This window comes from Neovison vison, chromosome 12 (assembly GCF_020171115.1).
Source record: "Neovison vison isolate M4711 chromosome 12, ASM_NN_V1, whole genome shotgun sequence".
In the NCBI taxonomy this organism is placed as follows: domain Eukaryota; kingdom Metazoa; phylum Chordata; class Mammalia; order Carnivora; family Mustelidae; genus Neogale; species Neogale vison.
In genome coordinates, this window is record NC_058102.1 from 100465969 (window position 1) to 100488051 (window position 22083).

Below are 22083 nucleotides of genomic sequence, written 5' to 3' on the forward strand. Positions count from 1 at the left end.
GAGGGGAAAAGGGTGAGGGAGAGAGAATTTTTTCTTTTTTTTAAGATTTTATTTATTTATTTGACACATAGAGAGAGATCACAAATAGGCAGAGAGGCAGTCAGAGAGAGGGCGAAGCAGGCTCCCTGCCGAGCAGAGAGCCCAACGTGGGGCTCGATACCGGGACCCTGGGATCATGACCTGAACTGAAGGCAGAGGCTTTTTTTTTTTTTAAAGATTTTATTTATTTATTTGACAGACAGAGATCACAGGTAGGCAGAGAGGCAGGCAGAGAGAGGAAGGGAAGCAGGCTCCCTGCTGGGCAGAGAGCCCGATGCGGGGCTCAATCCCAGGACCCTGGGATCATGACCTGAGCTGAAGGCAGAGGCTTTAACCCACTGAGCCACCCAGGCGCCCCAAGGGAGAGAGAATCTTAAGCAGATTATGCGCCAAGTACAGAGCCAACTGGGGCTTGATCCCACCACCCTGAGATCATGACCTGAGCCAAAATCAAGAGTGTGGAGACTACTTGAGATTGTCTCTCCCTCTGCCCGCCTCCCATCTTCCACACATGCAGCCTCCCTCTAAAATAAATAAAATCTTCAAAAACTAACAAGATTAAAAAAATTTAAAAAATTTAAAACAAACAAACAAACGAATTCAAAGCTAAATTCAGAGAGTACAAGGTAAGTTACTATGCCCCTAAAGTAAAGGGGGCTGCCTCAGCTTTGTTAACCAGGACTGTCTTTAACTCCTTTCATTAACTTCCTAAAGAGTCTCTTCTGGTTCACTGAAGACCATCTGGGCAAAAGTAGGTGGCACAAATAGGCCTTTAGTCTCTTCACCCTACATGGGGCAAATGGGAATTTGACCTAGCACCTAAGAAATAATTTTACCTTTTCTTACTAGTCACCAAAAAGTGAACAAGAGAAAACATGAGAGTAAGTTCTATTCCACGCTCTGTGGTCCCACAGTTCCCCTGTTATAGAAGGGCCACCTCCCAGAGACTACATCAGCCCTGCAGCAGACCTTTCAACTGTGGGTGGTTGGTTGGTGTGGCAGTTTGGTTCTAAAAAGGCTACATGGGCACATATCATCTTAGAGAAGAAAGATGTTAAAATCTCCTCATAAATAATTTTTCCACTTTTTTTTTTCAAGATTTTATTTATTTATTTGACAGAGAGAGATCACAAGTAGGCAGAGAGGAAGGCAGAGAGAGAGAGAGGAGGAAGCGGGCTCCCTGCTGAGCAGAGAGCCCGATGCGGAACTCGATCCCAGGACCCTGAGATCATGACCTGAGCCGAAGGCAGAGGCTTTAACCCACTGAGCCACCCAGGCGCCCAATTTTTCCACTTTTAAATCATCTTTAAGTTTCTATAATGGCAGGGTACCCTGCTGGCTCAGTTGGTAGAGCATCTGACTCTTTTTTTAAAAAAGATTTTATTTATTTATTTGACAGACAGAGATTACAAGTAGGCAGAGAGGCAGGCAGAGAGAGAGAGGAGGAAGCAGGCTCCCTGCTGAGCAGAGAGCCCAGTGTGGGGCTTGATCCCAGGACTCTGAGATCTGACTCTTGATCTGGGGCATTGTGAGTTCTGCTCCATGTTGGGTGTAGAGATTACTTAAAAGTAAAATCTTTGGGGCGCCTGGGTGGCTCAGATGGTAAAACATCTGCCTTCGGCTCAGGTCATGATCCCAGAGTCCTGGGATGGAGCCCCACATCGGACTTCCTACTCAGTGGGAAGCCTGCTTTCCCTCTCCCACTCCCCCTGCTTATGTTCCTGCTCTCGCTGTCTCTCTCTCTGTCATACAAATAAATAAAATATTTTAAAAATAAAATAAATAAAATATTTAGGGACACCTGGTGTGGCTCAATTGGTTAGGCATCTGCCTTCAGCTTGGGTCGTGATCCCAGGGTCCTGGGATTGAGCCCTGCGTCGGGTTCCCTGCTCCTTGGGGAGCCTGCTTCTCCCTCTCCCTCTGCAGCTCCCCCTGCTTATGCTCTCTGTCGAATAAATAAATAAAATCTTGAAAAAAAAGTAAAAAAAAAAAAATCTTAAAAGAAAAAAGTTTCTACAATAGCTGGCTGGCTGTATTTTAAGGTTAAATCTTACGGGGGTAAAAAAAAAAAACCTATCCAAGGTCAACAAAGAGTGACTGTCCACATCTTAATTTAGATGAAAATGGAGGGGTGCCTGGATGGTTCACTCAGTTAAGCATCTGACTTCAGCTCAGGTCATGATCTCAGGGTTCTGGGATCGAGCCCCACACTGGGCTCTGCACTCAGCAGGAAATCTGCTTGTCCTTCTCCCTCGGACCCTGTCCCCTGTTCATGCTCTCTCAAATAAATAAAATCTTAGAAAAAAAAAAAGAGGAAAATGGAATTCCCTCAGGCTGAAGTCCTTTCTTCCACGAATATGAACGTAAAACAGAACAAAAATAGTTTCTTTCCTCCTTGTGAGAGAACTGCTAGAATTAATGAGCTGCCCTCTTCTTTTACTTCAAGATAAAACAAACAAAAAGCAGCAAAAAATGAGGAAATCAGAAAGAAAAGGAAGGCAGATCACCTAACAAGACTGGGAGATGAGACACCATTCAAAGGAATCAGATGGGTCATGACTGCTGCTTTGTTATATTCATTTCTCAGATATATTTATATGAATGCTACTTTAGGAGAATGCATAGGAAGAGAAACTGAGAACTAAACTATCACCCCACTTCCAACATCAGTGAAGTCTTCATTACCTTTATTTATACGGAGTATCTTTGCCATTTCATGTGAGGAGCTTCAGGAGTAACTTAGAGGGATGATCTCTACTATTCCTGATCTCTGAGATCTGCAACACTTCTTAGCCAGAACTCCAATTTGCAAAGCAACACTAGTTTGTGGATAGCGTGGCTATGTAACTATAGAATAAAGCCAGTATATTCTATTTCTAAAGCCCTTTTTTGCCACTTATCACCTGTGTGATTCCAGCCAAGTCATTTAATGTTTCTATGCCTCGATTTCCTTATCTGTAAAATGGGAACAATAATAGTAACTATTTCAAAGGACTGCGGTGAGGATTAATTAAGTCAACACTTAAAAAGCACTTAAAGATTTTATTTATTTATTTGTCAGAGAGGGAGGGAGAGAGAGCGAGCACAGGCAGACAGAGAGGCAGGCAGAGAGAGAGGGATCAGGTTCCCCACGGAGCAGAGAGCCCATTGCGGGGCTCGATCCCAGGACGCTGAGATCATGACCTGAGCCGAAGGCAGCTGCTTAACCAACTGAGCCACCCAGGCGTCCCTTAAAAAGCACTTAAAATGACATCTGGCCTAAAGCAAATATTCTGCATTTGTTATAAAATAATTATAAAATTAGGGGTGCCTGGGTAGCTCAGTGGGTTAAAGCCTCTGCCTTCGGCTCAGGTCATGATCCCAGCGTCCTGGGATCGAGCCCCGCAATGGGCTCTCTGCTCCGTGGGGAACCTGATCCCTCTCTCTCTGCCTGCCTCTCTGCCTACTTGTGATCTCTGTCTATCAAATAAATAATAAAATCCTTAAAAAAGGTAATTATAAAATTAAACAGTATGTCAATTTTCTCACACCCTTCAGCATCAGGATTAGTCATATTTTTAGCTAACCAAGAAAACTAAAGAAATTAAAAGGATTTTAAAGGCAGCAATTCGGGACGCCTGGGTGGCGCAGTTGGTTAAACGACTGCCTCCGGCTCAGGGCGTGATCCTGGAGTCCCGGGATCGAGTCCCACATCAGGCTCCCAGCTCCATGGGGAGTCTGCTTCGCTCTCTGACCTTCTCCTTGCTCATTCTCTCTCTCACTGTCTCTCTCTCTCAAATAAATTAAAAAAAAAAAAAAATCTTAAAGGCAGCAATTCATTGACTTAACCACTCAAAAGGGTAGAATAGGAAAAATTCAAGTTAGAACAATTTTATCTAATGATGTAGAAGACAGAGCACATAACTTGGAATTTGGAAAGGAAACCTGGGTTTTAGCTACAGCTCCATTATGAAATAACAGACATCCAAAGCAAAACAAGTAACTACCGTTGACTCTTGAACAATACAGGAATTAGTGATACAGACCTTCCCCCAACCCGCCCCCATGCAGTCAAAAATCTGGATATAGGGCGCCTGGGTGGCTCAGTGGGTTAAGCCACTGCCTTCGGCTCAGGTCATGATCCCAGGGTCCTGGGATCGAGTCCCACATCAGGATCTCTACTCAGCGGGGAGCCTGCTTCCTCCTCTCTCTCTGTCAAATAAATAAATAAATTCTTTAAAAAAAAAAAATCTGGATATAACTCTTGACTCTCCCAAAATTTAACTACTAATAGCCTACTGTTGAGAAGCTTTATTGATAATATAAAGTCTATTCATACCTATCTTGTATGTTACATATATTATATACTGTATTCTTACAAAAAAGCTAGAGAAAATGTTACTAAGAAAATCATAAGGAAAAAAACATATTTGCAGTACTGTACTGTAAAAAAGCCACATGTAAGTGGACCAGCACAGTTCAAACTATGTTGCTCAAGGGTAAACTGTATTGTTTTCCTTTCCTTCTCCATATTTAGAATAACACTCAAGCTACTTAGCTCAAAGTCTGATAAGTCTAATAAGGACATATGTAAAGGTACTCAAAAGCCTTGCTATTTAAAATACAACTGCCTAGGGGAGCCTGGGTGGCTCAGTGGGTTAAAGCCTTTGTCTTCGGCCCAGGTCATGATCCCAGAGTCCTGGGATCGAGCCCCACATCGGGCTCTCTGCTCACCGGGGAGCCTGCTTTCTCCTCTCTCTCCCTGCCTGCCTCTCTGCCTACTTGGGGTCTCTGTCAAATAAATTAAAAAAAAAAAAAAAAAAAAAAAGTCTTTAAAATATGACTGCCCAGCTGGTAGCATTAGCATTACCTGGAGCTTGTCAGAAATGCAGAATCTTGGGCCTCACCTCAGACCTACTGCATCCAAATCTGCAGTTTAATAAGCTCAAAAGGTGATCTATATGAACAATAAAGTTTGAGATACATACATGGTCTAAAGTGTTAAGCAATGGAACAGAAGGATAAAATGTAGACCCTAGGATGTACAATTACTAAGGATCAGTCTTAAGTCCAGGTTCTGCCACTACCTTGCTGTGTTACCTTGGCTATATGACCTAACTTCTAGGTCTCAGGTTTCACACCTCTAAATTGATAATAATAAAGCCAATTCTGGGGTAGATAAGTAGACTGTACAAAACAATCTGCATGAAAGCATCTAGAACAGTGCCTTATACATAAGTAAGTTCCAATAAATATGTGTCTCTTGGGTGCCTGGGTGGCTTAGATAGTTGGGTGGCTGCCTTCAGCTCAGGTTAGGATCCTGGGGTTCTGGGATTGGGCCCCGCGTCGGGCTCCCTGCTCAGTGGGGAGCCTGCTTCTCTCTCTCCCTCTGCCTGCCTCTGCCTGCTTGTGCTCTCTCTCTGTCAAATACATGGATAAAATCTTTTAAAAATAAAAAATGAAATGAAATGAAATAAAATAAATATGTGTGTCAGAAAAGTGTTGGCCTATTACCTACCATGTCAAGTGTCACTATCCTCTCCTGTAGTTGGATTCCAGGAAAGAGGCAGTCAGACCTGAGCAAGGGGTAAATGGATAATTCCCTCTACCTGTAGAACAGGAAATAAAGCCCTGATTTCCTTTTTAAGGGCTTTAAAGGCCTCCCGATCAAGAGGGGAGGCGTCTCAAGGAAAGAAAACAAATTTAACTACCCAGCAGAACAGACAACTAGAAAGGAGATACTGGAGGACTGTTCTACCCAAGGCTACACACTTCAGTTCTCTATCTCCTAGCTGCCACAGAAACCTGCTGAATAGCTTTGTATAGGGCGTTCAGACTATACTCACTGATGGGACAGGCAGATACAAACTTCTGAGTCATCCCTGAACTTTCACCTACCAGCTCCGCCCCCTAACTCCGAGGTGTGGCAACTAGGCTTTTGCCTTCTGGAGGCATGCCACGTGTAGAGTCACCCTACTGGAACAGCAGCTGTCAGGTGAATCAGGGAGTCACCTCATTCAATAGGTCAGCTCCTTCATGAGGAGAGAGGGAGACAGCTGCTTCCAAAGACAAGGGCCTGGCTCACGTGCCTAACAGCCAGGATTCTCTGCAGGGTGAGGGTGGGGGTATTATAACCACTAAGAGGCTTTATCAAGGGGCGCCTGGGTGGCTCAGTGGGTTAAGCCGCTGCCTTCGGCTCAGGTCATGATCTCAGGGTCCTGGGATCGAGTCCCGCATCGGGCTCTCTGCTCAGCAGGGAGCCTGCTTCCTCTTCTATCTCTGCCTGCCTCTGCCTACTTGTGATCTCTGTCTGTCAAATAAATAAATAAAATCTTTAAAAAAAAAAAAAAAAGAGGCTTTGTCAAACCTCAAATGCTGCCAACCCTTGCAAGAACTCTCGTAGTGAGTTTGCTATTATTGATGGAAATGCACTATCACAAAGGGCCAAGAGAAGAAAGGACTAGTAGTATATGCAGGAAATTCTGCCATGCCAAAGACTTGCCTTGCCTATAAAACTTAGGGTATTTCTGGGGGCGCCTGGGTGGCTCAGTGGGTTAAAGCCGCTGCCTTCGGCTCAGGTCATGATCCCAGGGTGCTGGGATCAAGCCCCGCATCTGGCTCTCTGCTCAGCAGGGGGCCTGCTTCCTCCTCTCTCTCTGCCTGTCAAATAAATAAATAAAATCTTAAAAAAAAAAAACAAAAAAAAAAAACCTTAGGGTATTTCTGGAATAGGATTAGCCGAATCACCAAAAATCATCTGAAACTACTTCCTCTGCCCTAAAATTCTAGGAACAAAGGAATCCTATTTGAAGATTTTATTTATTTATTTGACAGAGAGAGATCACAAGTAGGCAGAGAGAGAGAGAGAGAGAGAGAGGAAAGCAGGCTCTCCGCTCAGCGATGTGGGACTCGATCCCAGGACCCTGGGATCATGACCTGAGCCGAAGGAAGCGGCTTAACCCACTGAGCCACCCAGGCGCCCAAGGAATCCTATTTGAATAAGTACTTTAAAAAGTGGTTCTTTCTCTCTCATGCTACTACCATCATTGATCCACACCTAGGGCCTTTACTTCAAAGGGGAAGAGCCAAATTTTCTTTGGTCCTCCATCCCAGGCACATTTAGAACGTGTCCTGCAAGATATTTAAGAGCTCCAACATTAGAAGCCTGAGAAAGATGCTCCTGATTTTAATAGAGCCCTTGTCCTTCATAAAAAAAAAAAAAGATCAGAACTTGCCAAGCCAGAACTGGCTTAGTTGATGAAGCAAACATAATGCACTAATAACTGGCAGGAAAAATCTTGTGCTGCAAAGGCTTCCAATGCAGAAGGAACAACTTGCATTAAGGGAAAAAGAACACACATAGGACAAAGGCTCCTCTCTCCCCAAAACCAGGTCAGAGAACTAAAGCCTTTTAACATCTATGTTTCACTATGGTGATACTGGAAGGTGGCCTGCACTACTTGGTCAGCCCACTTAATAGCCCGAGCACAGCAATCTTCAGATTTCATACTTTGATCCCCTTCATACTCACAGTAGTTTCCTTAATGATTCTACATAACTGTCATTTTCTAACAGACTCTTCCCTAAAGATTTACTCCAAGGAAGACCACCAAAGACCTCAGAAAAGAATCAAGAGTCCTAATTTTCCTTTCAATAGAAATCCTTGGGGTGCCTGGGTGGCTCAGTCGGTTAACCGTCTGCCTTTGGCTCTGGTCATGATCCCAGGGTCCTGGGATCGAGCCCCGCATCGGGCTCCCTGCTCAGCGGAGAGCCTGCTTCTCCTTTTCCCTCTGTCTGCTTACTTGTGCTATCTCTCTGTTGAATAAATAAATAAAATCTTAAAAAAAAAAAAAAAGAAAAGAAATCCTTACCGTTCTTTAACAAATATTTTCTGAACATCTACTTATTCTATACACATTACATATATACTACTGAATAAAGTCTACAGGATCTGCTGTCCTACTAGTTTTTGGGGAATGAGACACTGCTCTCACTTCTACCAGGAGTACTTAACAAGTTTTAGTGCCTAGCACTTTGGTTCAGAAATTTACAAGAAACTTCCCTTTCTTTCTAAGATTTTATTTATCAGAGAGAGAAAGAGAGAGCACACACAAGCAGGGGGAGTGGCAGGCAGAGAGAGAAGCAGGCTCTTTGCTAAGCAAGAAGCCCAATGCAGGACTTGATCCCAGGAGTTTGGGATCGTACAACTGAGTTGGACATGAACCGACTGAGCCATCCGGGCATCCCAAGAAACTTTTCTAAAGGCATTTGAAAAAAAGGCCTAGGAAAACAAACCTAGAGAAAATAGCCTAATGAACTATTGCTTAAAATAGTCACTTTTGAAGTCCATTTTAAAAATAATCACAAAGGGGCGCCTGGGTGGCTCAGTGGGTTAAAGCCTCTGCCTTTGGCTCAGGTCATGGTCCCAGGGTCCTGGGATCGAGCCCCACATCGGGCTCTCTGCTTAGCGGGGAGCCTGCTTCCTCCTCTCTCTCTCTCTGCCTGCCTCTCTGCCTGCTTGTGATCTCTTTCTGTCAAATAAATAAAATCTTTAAAAATAATAATAATAATAATAATCACAAAAAAAGCCCAAATACTCAAAAATTTCATATATACATTCTCCAAGTTGCAAATAAAAAGTCCTGCATGTGGCTTTACTGGCCCAACAGAAGGGGACCACAAGGCACTATCAGTCAACAGAAGTCCTTGGAAAACAAAACAAAACAACAAACAACTTTCCAGATCCCATCTCAATTTTGCTGAACAAGAATCTGAAGACAGGATTCATGAATGTGCAATGCGAACAGGTAACCCACATGATGATGCCCACTGTGAACTTACAGAACTTTCATTTTTTAATTATTATTTTTCTTCTTTTAATATATTTTTTAGATTTATTTATTTACTTATTTATACAAAAGAGGGACAGAGACAGCGAGAGAGAGAGCACAAGTGGGATGAAGGGCAGAGGGAGAAGCACACTCCCCACTTAGCATGGAGCCCAACATAGGGCTCAAACCTGGGATCCCAGGATCATGACCTGAGCCCAAGGGAGATGCTCAACCAACTGAGCCACGCAGGTGCCCCTATTTATTATTTTTCATTCCTTTTTTTTAGTGGGGGTGAAGGAGAGAGAAAGAATCTCAAGCAGGCTCCATGTCCAGCACTGAGCCCAACTTGGGGCTTGATCTCATAACCCTGAGATCATGACCTGAGTCAAAATCAAGAATCAGGTGATTAAACAACTTAGCCACCCAGGCAGCCCAAGAACTTTCAAAATGATAATGTGTTAAAAGAAATACAGGGATCTATGGGGTGCCTGGGTGGCTCAGTGGGTTAAAGCCTCTGCCTCTGGCTCAGGTCATGATCCCAGAGTCTGGGATTGAGCCCCGCATCCAGCTCTCTGCTCGCTGGGGAGCCTGCTTCCCTCCCTCTCTCTCTGCCTACTTGTGATCTCTGTCAAATAAATAAATAAAATCTTAAAAAAAAAAAAAAAAAAAAAGAAAAGAAAAGAAATACAGGGATCTAGGGGTGCCTGGGTGGCTCCAGAGGATGGGCATCTGCTTTCAGCTCAGGTCATGATCCTGGAGTCCCTAGATCAGGCCCCACGTCAGGCTCCTTGCTCAGTGAGCAGTCTACTTCTCCTTCTGCCCCTCACCCTGCTCTCTCTCATGCTCGCTCGCTCTCAAATTAATAAATAAGATCTTAAAAAAATAAAAAAGAAAGAAAGAAATACAGGGACCTAAAGAATTTGGGCAGTTCAGGAGCACTGGCTCAGTCATGGGTGTGCAACTCTTGATCTTGGGGTCATGAATTCACGCCCCACATAGAGATTGCTTAAAAACAAAAACTGAAGGGAAAAAAAAAAAAAGAATTTGGGCAGTTGAGGGAAAAACTGAAAGCCCCTCAAATACTCAGAAACCCATTGTTAGCTTTGCTTCACTGTTTCAAACTTCACGACCTACTCAACTCTATTGCATAAAGCACTGAAACAGGGCAAAAAGAATTACGGAGTAGCTTTAGAGAGATGTACCACATCTGGCTTCCTGCCTTCTGCCCACTTGGATTCTAAGAAACAGAAATGCCAGCCTTCCCATCTAATGATCTCCTTCAGCACTGCTCACCTCACTGCTTCCTCATACCCATGTATTCATCTGTTACCAATCTCAAGGCCACTAGGAAGGACAAATGCAATCATCTCACCATTAGCACATGAGGAGGCTTTACTTTCCATTTTTTATCTTTAGCCCACCTAGTAAGCATCAAGGAACTGACATCACTTTGGGTAGGCTAATAATCAAAGTTAAGGTATACAGATTTGGGCACCTGCCTTTTAAAAGTTCTAGTCTGTAAAGGGTGCGTGGCTGGCTTAGTTGGAAGAGCATATGACTCTTTTGATCTTGGGGTCATGGGTTCAAGCCCTATGTTGGGTGTAGAGATTACTTAAATAAATAAACTTTAAAAAAATGTTTAAAAAATAAAAATAAAAATAAAAGTTCTGGACTGTAAGCCTAACTAACATTTCACAGAAAAAACTGACTTAGTTTTGTTGAACCCAATTTCAGAATAGGATTTTTTTTTTAAGATTTTTATTTATTTATTTGACAGAGAGATCACAAGTAGGCAGAGAGGCAGGCGGACAGAGAGGGGGAAGCAGGTTCCCCGCTTAACAGAGAGCCCAATGTGGGGCTCAATCCCAGGACCTGAGATCATGACCCAAGCTGAAGGCAGTGGCTTAACCCACTGAGCCACCCAGGCGCCCCTCAGACTACGATTTATCTAGATGCTCAGTGGTGTAGGTCTACTGTAAAGGAATTAATGGGTATTCATTTAAGTGTCGTGAAAAGGTCTAGAAATAACATAAAAATATTTTTGTCTTGATTTTCTCAAAATCATTGAACATCCTAGCTTGGAAGAGCAATTCTCAATGGTACAGGAAGTAACTAGAATTTGTTAAGTCACACTGGTGTTAAGAGTCCAGAAGTGAATTGGTAGCCATACTCTAACTCCCAACCCAAATCCAAACCCAGATCACATGTGAAAAAGTAATACATCACAAAGCTAAGGCACCCACAGCTGATACTAAGGTCACTGCTAAGTATAAGTTCACTTGGGTAAACAAGAAATCAAATAATCTGGAAGCTCTGAATTTGTCTCTTTCCAATTCAGGTGTTCATTGAATTACCTAAAAGTAAGTTAGGTGGAACAACACAACAATGACTGGCATTTGTGTCACCTAGCAAGGTTAAAAAAAAGTCTTCTGAGAAAAGTGAAACTATATCTGACCTTGAGAATCAAAGTGGTAGGCGTCAGTTCTTCCAGATCAGAAAACCATTTATTTTTGCCTTTCAAAGCCTACCTTAACAGCAAAAGTAAAACTGAGTACCACTTAAGCTGCAAATCTGGAAAACACAGGCAGATACTAACAATGCTGACAAACTGAACAGGCTTCCTGGTATCCTGGTCATTCTACTTAGATCTCAGGAAATTTCCACTCCTGCATTTTTTGGGCTTTGCTCGTTTTAAGGGCCAAAGCCTTCAAATAGCTTCCAAGTTACTGGGATCCTCAGGTTCATTTATAACAGTGAAGTAAACAAAACAATAATGATTCTACAATTATGTAGTCACCCCAAAAGCTTTCTGCACTTCCCCAGAGGCTTACAAGATAAAGTAAATTCAAAAGGTAAATTCTAAAAGCTTTTTCAAATTCACTGAAGAGTTAGATTATCTATTTGGTCTGGGTTAGGAGCTCTGGAATGAGCTAATTATAGTGTCATGTCCCCTATTCTGCCAAAACACTATCTAGAACTTGCTTCATTTCCCAAGAGGCTTCCTTACCCTGTTCCCTGGCAGCAGAAGAAGCAACAGTCAAGTAAGACAAGTGTCTCCCAAATGATCAGCCTCCACCTTGCTGCTGGGTACCTGGAAGAACCCCAGTGTAAATTCTACAGGCTTCACCTTATCTGTCAACCATGCAATATAACACACAGCAAAACCATTCTAAGATTTTCCTTTCCTTCAGGTGCTGGCAGCTTTAATCTGCAGAAGAGAAAGTATAAACTCTTTGCAGAAGTCAAGGTCACTTGTGGGACTGTCCCTGCCTGGATGAGAGGACTGGGACTCCCCCCTTAACAGAGAAGTTTCTCTATTTAAAGAGATAAGTTACCCAGAGACAAAAGTCCTGGCAATCTGAAATTTAAAGCACCATTACCTGCAACAAGATTCCTATGATCCAAAGGAAACAAAATTCAAATAAATTAGGGCCTTAAGAATGAAAGGACTCTCTCCTGCGTAGACTTAAAAGCAATAGCTAAACCTGAGTGAGCAAGTAGTAGGCCTGGTCATGTGACTTTAGCAGTACTGTATCCTGCCCAGTATCTTCACTTAATTGGCCTGCAGTTTGAAGGAACAATCTTTCTGGTTCTTTCTCCAATCATATGTGATAACCATGCAGAAGGTTTTACAGAAGGGCTCCACCCTACCCAAGCTCCTCCTATGTGAAGAGTAAGTGCAAGAGTCCCAAGGACAAAGAGGACCTGAGTCCCACTCCACTAGCAGGAACTACTAAAGCTTGGTCACTGAAAGCTTCAAAAACTGGGTTGGTGAAACGGAAAAAGGCAGTTTAGAAACCGACAAGGCCCTCTCTACAAGGCGGAAGCCGAAATTAGTCACTGCTCCATCTCTGGCCCTGGGACAGTGAGCACATCTGTTCACTCCTGCCACTTCTCCTAACCCCGCACCCCCTCCTCCAAGCAGGCCTCTTCCCTAACTCCAATGGAACAGAACACCTATGTCCTCCACTGGCAGCTCCCTTTTTTTACATGGCTCTTCCACTCTAGACATGCGGGTGTCTGTAGGATCCGAGCTCTCCACCCGCCCAAGACCGCACGCCGGGGGCGGGCAGGGCTCTCTTCACCCCCAGGCGCAGAAGGCCAGTGTAGCACATGGTCCTGAGAGCCCCACAGAGGGCTGGCGACCAGCCAAGCGCAGGGCCCCTTTAAGGCTCGCGGGGGTGCGTCTGGGTAGGGGAGGGAGACCCCGCGCTGGAGGGCCTGCAGTCGCCTCAGCCCCACCCTGGGGCCGCGCGCTCCCTCCCATAGTTGCTCACCTTGGCTCCCAAGAGCCGGGCGGCCGCAGTGAGTAAAGCCATGACGGGCGAACTCGGGGATCTGGCGGGGAGGGAAGGAGGGGAAAGCGCTGCGGCAGGAATGGGAGCTGCAGCCGCTGCACCAAAGGCCGCGCCGACGGGTGGACAAGGTTGAAAGGAGGTGGCTGAGGGAAAGGGTAGACAACCGGCGGCGGCGCCCAGCCCGGGGTCCTCAGTGAGGCCCCGCCCACTGCCCGAACTCGCTCCCGCCCCTCTCAGGGGACTCGCCTCGGGCTCGGCCATTGGTCCGGTGTATGTGGGGGCGGGACCTGAGCCGTTGACAGCAGTTGTGGAGGGCAGGATTGGATCGCCTGGGTTAGGCTAATTAGGGATGGGCGCGCGGGGTGGGGGGGACGTGTAGGTGACTAAATAAGTGCCTGATAAGTCAGTTAACTTCCTTCTTAGGCTTCCCTTCTTGCCTTTAATACATTTGGGGTTTGTTCTGAGGTGAATATGAGAGAAAAAGGTCCCAAGGACTCCGACCTTAGAAGGCCCTCGGAAGCCAATCCCTTAATATTCTATCACAGCTACTGATCATTTACTGCTCCTCCTACCCATTGGCACGATTTCGTGATGAATGTCTTTGGTCAATGACTTAATGGCCATAGAGGTGACGTCATGTGGACAGAAGCTATGATGCCAGAGTTGGCTGCCTGGTGACAATTTGAGGTCAGCAGAGGCCATGGTATTAATAGGTATGAACAGACCCCAATATGTGGAGAATGAAATGAAAGCAAAGGCAGGAGCCTGAGTATCCAGTGCTCTTTATGGGCTGTCAGTTCGGCGTCCAGTGTAGGGAAATCGAAGTCTTACAAATGCCAAGGGCACCTGGCTGGCTCAGTCGGTGGATCATGCCACTATTGATATCGGGGTTGTAGGTTGGAGCCTTATCTTGGGTGTAGAAATTACTTAAAATCATTAAAAAAAATAATAATAAAAAATAAATAAAACAAAACATGGGTTTCCATCACAGGCTAGAACCTCTAGGTCCTGGGCATTATTCTCATTGCCACTCCAGTCACATGAACCCATGCAGCCAGCCCACCCATCTAGCCATAAGATCAAAAGCTGCAGACTACCCCACATTCAAAATCAGGCATTAAGCACCCTCTCTTTTTGTCACATCACTCCCACTGGGCCTCTGGACCCCTTCTCTTACTTGGCTGTCTTCTATACACCCTTATCATATGCTTCCCAGAGACCATTAAATGAACCACAGTACTAAAGTGACCTTCCACATCACTCTTGACTAACTCCTCTAGCTAGACAAGAAGGACCTCAGAACCTTTCTACTGCCCAAGAATATCATTGTCATTGACCAAGGGGCAGAGAACTGACCCAAGGACCAGGACACCTTATCTATAATCCAGGCCCCAAATGAACAGTCCTTTTATCTCTTCACATAGCGGTAATAATATTCAGAAGTCTCAGTGCCATTTAACCAGGTTTAGATAGACCTACTTTATAAGGAAACTAGTTTATATTTTGGAGTTGGGGTAAGAGAAGGGAAACCACCATTTTCTCTTCCCAAGTTACCTTGGACCTAGCTTCACACCTACCAACCAATACTCCTTTGGCTTGGGGATCAGATAGGTAGGTCTTAGGAAAGAACTTCAAAAAGAGAAGCCAAGCAGAGCCCCAAAGGAACACTGACCTCAACTACCTTCTCGGTGACTTCAAAGCGCCACTGATCAATATTTGCTCCCAATTTAGCATCTCACAGAGGATTTCCTCCTAACCCTAGAATAGTCTGACCTGATTTCTGCTCTCTGGTTAATCATCCACAGAGACTAACCAGCTGACCAGAAGCTTGAACTCCAGTGCCCCGAAAAGACAGGAGGCATTCTCAGGGTGAGGCGACCAAAGTGATAATAATAATAATTGTTATTCTATATATTATCATTAGAGATTTTATTTTTAAGTAATATATATGCCCAATGTGGGGCTCGAACTCAGAACCCGGAGATCAAGAGTCTCACTTTACCTAGTGAACCAGACAGGTGTCCCGCCACACCTGCCCCTACCCCAAAGAGATAATCATTGAGTGTCTTTAAGGGTAACCTACTTTGGAGCTCTAATGATTGGAGGGAGGGTGGGAAACAGCAATGCTCTAAGCCTCTTGACACTGTGTTTTGCAGCCTAGTCTTACAAAGGCTTTATGGACTTGTTTTGAAGTTGTTTAGTCCAGACATCCACTAACATAAAGCCAGTGGGAAAGGCCAGGGATGAGAAGGACTAAATGCTACCTCCCAGAATCTAGCTTAGAATCAGTTTCTAAATGTGAGTGGGACCTGGGGAGGAGAGAATAAAGTTAAGGCAGGATTGGCTCAACTAAAGCAGCCAAATGAGCTTTGGGTCCAAATGCACCTAAGTGCCCGAGGAGAGGGGCAATGCAGAGAAGGCTGACAATTGAGGTCATCTTGACCTTGGCAGGACCTCTTTTTAAAATGGACAGGGGCAATGGTGCCCCCTGGTGGCTAAGGATAAGTGGGAAAATGCAATCTAAACTTGAACTGAAACTGCCTATTTCAGTCGGTCTCCTGTATTTAACAGGTAATACCTTAAATTTATTGAATACTTAAAATTTCTAGGTACTATCTAAACGTGGTACACGCCTTATCTTAATTAATCTTCACAACAACAACTCTAAGGGATGTAGATAATAGGATCTCCACCGAGCAGAAAACCAAGGTTTAGATAAAGTATCCTGCTGAGGATCATAGTTTGTGATTGGCCTAAAGCTGTATCTTAACTACTAAGCTGTATTGTTTATATGGTAATGACTGTGAATTATCAGCTGCAACTCTGAGTCATTGTTAACTGTCTCCTGGGCACGCCAGCACAATGTGTTCTATGAAGTATTTTACAAAATAAGAACTATAGTCTTACTTATCTATAAAACTTTTGTACATTAATACCTGGAAATAGATGATAAATCATGACCCTCCCAGAATACATACAGGTAGGAAAAACAAACAGCACCTAAAGTGACCAGGGGTAGAATGGCTTCTTATTACAAGGAATAATCAGTCTGGAGAAATAGCTTGCAGGAGGTATGATGCCTTTTCCGTGTTGATTATTAGAGTCAGAGGGCATGTGTTCAAACTTGGGAGGTAGTTTTCAAACAAATAAAAGTACTGGTGTACACAGGCACTGGGGACTACATGGAGAGTCAAATATAGGGAGTGAAATACAGCAGAAAGACCACTGGCCCAGGGGTAAGACGATCACTAAGACTGAAGTCTTGGCTCCCCAAGACACAATCCCTTTGAGCTTAGTTTCTTCATCTGTAAAATGGGAGTAACATTTATTTCTTAGAATTGTAAAGATTAAATAAGGTGTATGCGCTTGTTATAGGAGGATTCACCATATACTAGTTCTTTTACCCTTGCTATTCATCCGTGTCCTATATTTAAAGGATAATCTTATCCCTGCTCTGAATCCTTTTTAATAGCATAAAAGCCCTCTAAACCTTTTTTTTTTTAATTTTTAAAGATTTTGATTTATTTGAGTGATTGAAAGGGAGAGAATGAACAGGGAGGGAGGGAGAAGCAGGATCCCCACTGAGCAGGGGCCTGATGCGGGGCTCAATGCAGGACCCTGGGATCATGACCTGAGCCGAAGACAGACGCTTAACAGACTGAGCCACACAGTAGCCCCTAAAACTTTTAAAGGACTAGATTTTCACATAATAAATTTGCTTAGTCACATCCAGACCTCATTTAATACTATGTCTGAGGATGTTTCTTTAAGTTCTAACATTTTACTGATAAACTCATTTAGAAGATATCTAAAGCTTAAGGTGTAATCAGGTATGCAAAGTTACTATTTGATCTACCACATAATGAGCTAGAATAATTTGTTGTAGGGAACCTGCAGAAGGGTTCAGATAAATTGGTGGATTCCTTGTGGTAACCTGTGAAATGAATAAAGAACTGTGCAAACTCCTAACTGAGGATCAAGTCAAGGACATTATGTCCACTCTTCCCTATGTAGGACACACCCCTGTGCAGCAATGGCAAGGATTCTTGGGCAGGAGAGTTCTTAATAGCTGTGTCTTGACAGACTAGTGAGGTGTATCACTATTAATTAATTGTCAACTAACAGTATTTTATTAAAACTTGTAAATAATTCGCTTTTTTGTACATTAAAACAATTTCGAGTTTCCTATAAGAGTACTCTCAGACTTCTGATAAGCTTTCTGATAGAAGAGTAAGTTTTCAGACACAAAACAATGGACAGAATCCTGGTTATACTACAGGGGTATGAAGCATGTGAACATTATTCACATGCAACATAGGAGAAAAAAATGGTTAGTGACAGCTGGTCTGAAAAATGGACTTGACAGGATATAGCATTTCTTGTGTCTGATGAGAGAAGAAGGAATTAACACTAGACCCAGAGTTTCGTTGTCAACTAATATCAGGATACTTGCTCTGAACTAGTTCATGTGTTAGATTTCATAGGGATTTGTGGTACAAAAAAGCTTCGTTGAACCTGTTCACTTTGTGTGCCAGGCTTAGTGCAAGGTATTAAGAGAAAAAAAGATTTAAAATAGAAGCTACTTTACACCTCTATTTGATCAGACTGACACTTGGGAACATTAGCTTATTGATCCAATTTTGCCACTACAGAACTTCAAGACTGGTGGTATTTCTGGGCTTCAGCTTCTTCATCTGTAAAATGGGCAGAGGTGAACTAGATGACCTGCGAAGTCTCTTAGATTCTAAAACGCGTAATTTAAAAAGTCTTCAAAATGTTTATTCAGGTGTTCTTTCCCTGAGGCATTCCTGGGATAGAAATGTTCCATTCCAAACCCTGAGACAGACACACCTCTGGATCAGAGGTGTTTAGAAGCTCCTTATAGAAGGTATCATCCCTATAAGTTTTCATCCCTATGCAGTACAGAATCTCTACACATAAAAAGTGGGGACAGACTTACAGTCCAGGGTGACAGATGGAGATGATAAAGGTATACTTTTTAATGTTGCAGTTGGCATCAAGATCTAAAAGCTCAGGTCAGTAAGCAAGGGCCTTCATTAAATAACACTCCTTACCTCATCTCTCCCTATCTGATAGAGCCCTCTGTCTGCTACTGCTGATCCCTCCGTCTGGAAGGGCAGGGAGGGGAGAATAATGCATGTCCGTTATTTCAAGACCAAGCTCTGTCTTACTTTATGTTTCATCGGTATAAATACAAGTAATTTCTAGAATCCTATACTATCACACACTTACCTATGTTCCCTTGCTTATTCACAGAAGCTCCTCTTCTCGCCACGATTAGTCTCTAAACACATGGTACTGAGTAAGCACTGGTAAGTGCTTATCTAGTTTGTGAGTCCAGCAGGCATCTCAGATGGCCAAACAAAGAAAGCCTCAGACTCCTCCTACCTCCATGCTTTTCAAATACTTCACCATTTCCAAAGCTCCTCCTTCCCTTCCCTTTCCTATTGGGAATCCCCTATCTTTAAACCTAATATAAGGATTAATGCTGGGTATGAAAAGACAACACAGTTCATACTTTTGGTTTCACAATTTTTCAGTTCATTTCAGTAAAAACATAATATAAAAGGCATTGCCACCCTCTTCCCCTCCTGGGGGTGATCCATCAAGCCTGTCAGTCTGGGCCGCTCCAGTAGTTCAAAGCTCATCATGCGATATGTGCAGGGCATGGTCACAAAGATCTGCAAATAGCACATAACAATTTGAAGGAAAATGCCACTCTCATACCAATATATGCCACTATCGAGAAAATACCCAAAACCAAACTAGCACACACCAACCATCATTTCTCAGAGCATATCCTTTTCAATGACAAAACATTCCCACTATCCTCTCACCTGTAGCCCAGGCGAGGGAGCCACAAATTCTGAAAGCTGACAGGAAGAGAATGGAGAGGAAGAACCCAAGTCCCTAAGTCATAAGTAATAGAAGCCATGTCTGGAGCTACTATCAGAGAATGGGGCATGGGGGCGGGAGGTGGAGGAACATGCTAGGGAATGTGCCGGGTTCCAAAGGGCTGTGAAGACTGGCAGTAAAATAAGAGTAGTTTACCTGTTCGCTTACTACAAAGTTTGTCTTTAACATTGTCAGCCTCTCGGGAAAAGAATTCAATGAGTTCATCCTCATATTCCTCCACAATGCTCTCACACTGTCAACCCAAGGGAGAAATGAGTGAGAGAGGGCAGCAAGAAGAAGCCTCCAGAGAGGAGGAGGATGTTAGCACAGCTTGCCACTTGGGCTCTCCAGTAACTCCCCGAATCTTCAAAAACCAGCTACCCACTCCCAAAGCTCACCGCAAACTTGAGAGTGCCACTGATGTCTGAATCAATTCGGATGCCCTGTAGGTCCAGTTCATTGGATTCTCCATTCCGGCCCACTACACGTACATAGTTCTTGCGGTGGGTGGAAGGGTCAATCTGCTCCCCATACTCCTTCATCCGGTCACATACCTCCTCTAGCAGCTCTGTGAGGTGGGCCTCTGAGCGAGCATAAGGCACCTAGAAATGTCCTCAGCCTTGGGTCACATTCTTCTACGTCTGTACATTAGTAATTTATATCCTTACTTTTCCTTCCAAATCTAGTTCGATCAACTTATCCTAGAATGCCTTCCTTAATTAAAAACAACAGAATTCATCTGTATAGTTCCAAAGTGCTTTCAAATATATGATCTTATTTTACCTCATATACTAGATGCAAACTAATGGTTTTATTTCTTTGTATTAAATGAGACTAATACCTATCCTCAACAGAAGCATTAGAGAGGTGGTATAGGCTTTGAGGATAACAATTATTAAAGCATCTCACAGACATTGTAGCCTTAAGTTTTCTTTATATACTGCTCATTAGATACAGCTTTGCGTATTTGTGTTATGTTTTCAACTAAAACACAGATTTCCTAAATACGAGGATAAGACCTTCTCGATTCTCTATAAAGACATTCTATTTTGAATGAATGTACATATACGATTATGCCATAGTGAAAACATGAGTGACATGAATGAAGGATGTGGAGAAGGGTGCTGATCTGGGTTTGCTAACAACAAACCACAGCAGAAATAAAGTCTAAAGGTTTGGGACCAGGAAACACGTGCAGCCTTATCTTTTAGCTACCTCTCTGGGTCAATGTTTTCTTCACTTCTATTAAACCAAGGTTCTTAATTAGTCGAGTTCTCATTCAAAGTCCGAGTGAGCTACTTTATTTGGGGGAAGAGTAACAGTTACCTCCACCACTGACTGGCTGCCATCTGGATTAATTCGGAAAGAGCCCATCTGAATGGTCTTCTTGGGATCCACCTGGGCAATTTCCCACTCTAGTTCATCCACCAGAGCCCTGCAAGCTGGTGGGAGGGGAGAGAAAGGAGAAGGAAGGAAAGGAGAAAGGAATCACCAGGGATTTCCATTCGTCTTTCTCCCAGGCCCTGGATCTCATGCTCTCCCAAGGCTCTGTCTTCCCCACCCTCCTTCTCTCACTTTTTCTCTTTGTCCCCTTACCTCCACAGTGTAGATCCTGGCTTCTTCGAGCCCAGGCAGTTCCCAGCAGGGCCCCCAGAAGCAGGGCCAGACAACCCCAGCCTTTCATCTTTAGCGTAACGGGGTTGCTCCACCTGGGTTTTGGTTGGAATAAAACATAGGTGTGAGCAGCCGGCTCCATTACCCAACCCCCATCCCTCATCCCAAGGCCTACAAAGGCCTCACTGTGACTGTGGCTCTACTTTTCAGGAAATGGCCAGGACACAAAGGGGCTCCTCTGTTCCCAGCGCCTGAGAACTCGGATTCCCCCGGCCGTGAGTGAGAGCGCGAGCTAGGGACTTGGGGCTCAGCCCCAGACTCTACGTCGACAGGTGAGTCCCCAGATGTTGGTACTTCAGCGTCGGCTGCCTAGGACTTACAGGGTTATGTGGCAGCTGCGGAACGGAGGCTGGCGATTAAGCGAGGACAGCAGGCACAGAGGACCTACCGCCAAGAGAGGCGGCTGATTCAGGCCGGGAGGCAGCGAGGTGGAGGTTGGGAGAAGAGCACTCAACAACGGGCCTATATGGACCCACCACCTTAGATTACTGCATCCCCACCTCCAGCCCATAAGCTATTCCCCGTGCGGACCAGCCCCCTTTCTAAGGACGCCGCCATTGCCTTCGCTTCAGTCCATCCCCGACACTTAGTGCCACTTGCACCCGTCCCACCTCTGCTCCCAGGGCCGCCGCCGTGGCCCAGGCGCTCGAATACGGCCGGACTCTCACTGTAGCTCCGGACCCTAGCACCTGGCTGCTGGGGAGCGGGGCTGTCCAGGCTTCTCCAGAGCGCTCCAGCACTTTCCAGGCAGGGTGCCCCAGCGACTGCCTGACCCAGCTCCCCGCACTCTACGCGGGCGCCTAAGCGGGGCTCCGATGCGCGGCAGTGCGAGCCCCACACCGGTGACCGACCCCAAACCCGCCCCTCCAAACTCTCGCGCGAACAGGCAGCTCAGGAGGGGCTTCCAGGCAGCTAGGACCCCGGTGGATCGCAGAAGGACCCAAACTTGCGTGGCGAGCAGCTCCACGTGACCACCAGGGGTCAGCCGAAGAATAGGAGTGGCCTGAAGCAAGGACAGAGCGTGGCGTGGCCTAAGGAGGCCGTCTGACGCGCGCGTCTGTCAGTCTAGGTGGGCTAGTACCTTCCAAAGGAAAGGTGCACTGCTGGCGGGTGAGAAGCCCTGGTTTCAAGTCAGGAAACTACAACTCCCAGGAAGCACCGCAGCACTACACGGATCCTGTTAGTATCTACAGTAATCTCAAGATAACCTGAAACCTGTAGTTTGTCAGCTTCCCCAACTTTCCTTTTGCAATGTTAACGAGGAAACCATACCTTAAATCTCAAAAGAATCCGACCTTAGGGCACTGAGCACCTACAGCAAAGACCTAACATTGTGGAGGAAAGAC

General features: G+C 44.7%; 2 protein-coding genes across 4 annotated transcripts in view; both read right to left on the bottom strand.

Annotated features, from left to right (window-relative positions):
* Window positions 1-13335, bottom strand: part of CS (citrate synthase) — a 28085-nt gene extending 14750 nt beyond the window's left edge. Inside the window, exon 1 of the mRNA XM_044229164.1 lies at window positions 13127-13335. Within this exon, the coding sequence (XP_044085099.1) occupies window positions 13127-13168 (42 nt within the window). The 5' untranslated portion in view covers window positions 13169-13335. The remainder of the gene's footprint in view (window positions 1-13126) is intronic.
* Window positions 13336-18686: 5351 nt separating this feature from the next.
* Window positions 18687-21862, bottom strand: CNPY2 (canopy FGF signaling regulator 2). Of its 3 annotated transcripts, none has more exons than XM_044228570.1 (6): window positions 21819-21862; window positions 20660-20772; window positions 20390-20505; window positions 19462-19665; window positions 19220-19316; window positions 18687-18849 (listed from the first exon to the last, which is right to left on the bottom strand). In XM_044228570.1, exons 2-6 carry the CDS (start codon window positions 20745-20747, stop codon window positions 18806-18808), a joined length of 549 nt encoding a protein of 182 aa, XP_044084505.1. In that variant the 5' UTR covers window positions 20748-20772; window positions 21819-21862; the 3' UTR covers window positions 18687-18805. The 3 variants fall into 3 exon arrangements, with proteins under 3 accessions (XP_044084505.1, XP_044084504.1, XP_044084502.1); XM_044228569.1 differs by lacking the exon at window positions 21819-21862 and adding an exon at window positions 21349-21701; XM_044228567.1 differs by lacking the exon at window positions 21819-21862 and adding an exon at window positions 21058-21288.
* Window positions 21863-22083: the final 221 nt, after the last annotated feature.

Coding starts and splice junctions, on each gene's coding strand:
- CNPY2 (XM_044228567.1), bottom strand. CDS start 21,248: ATGGGCTGGAGGTGGGGATGCAGTAATCTAAGGTGGTGGGTCCATATA. Junction 20,506..20,659: donor CCAGGATCTACACTGTGGAG/GTAAGGGGACAA, acceptor CCCTCCCACCAG/CTTGCAGGGCTCTGGTGGAT. Junction 18,850..19,219: donor ACTTTGTAGTAAGCGAACAG/GTAAACTACTCT, acceptor TGCTATTTGCAG/ATCTTTGTGACCATGCCCTG.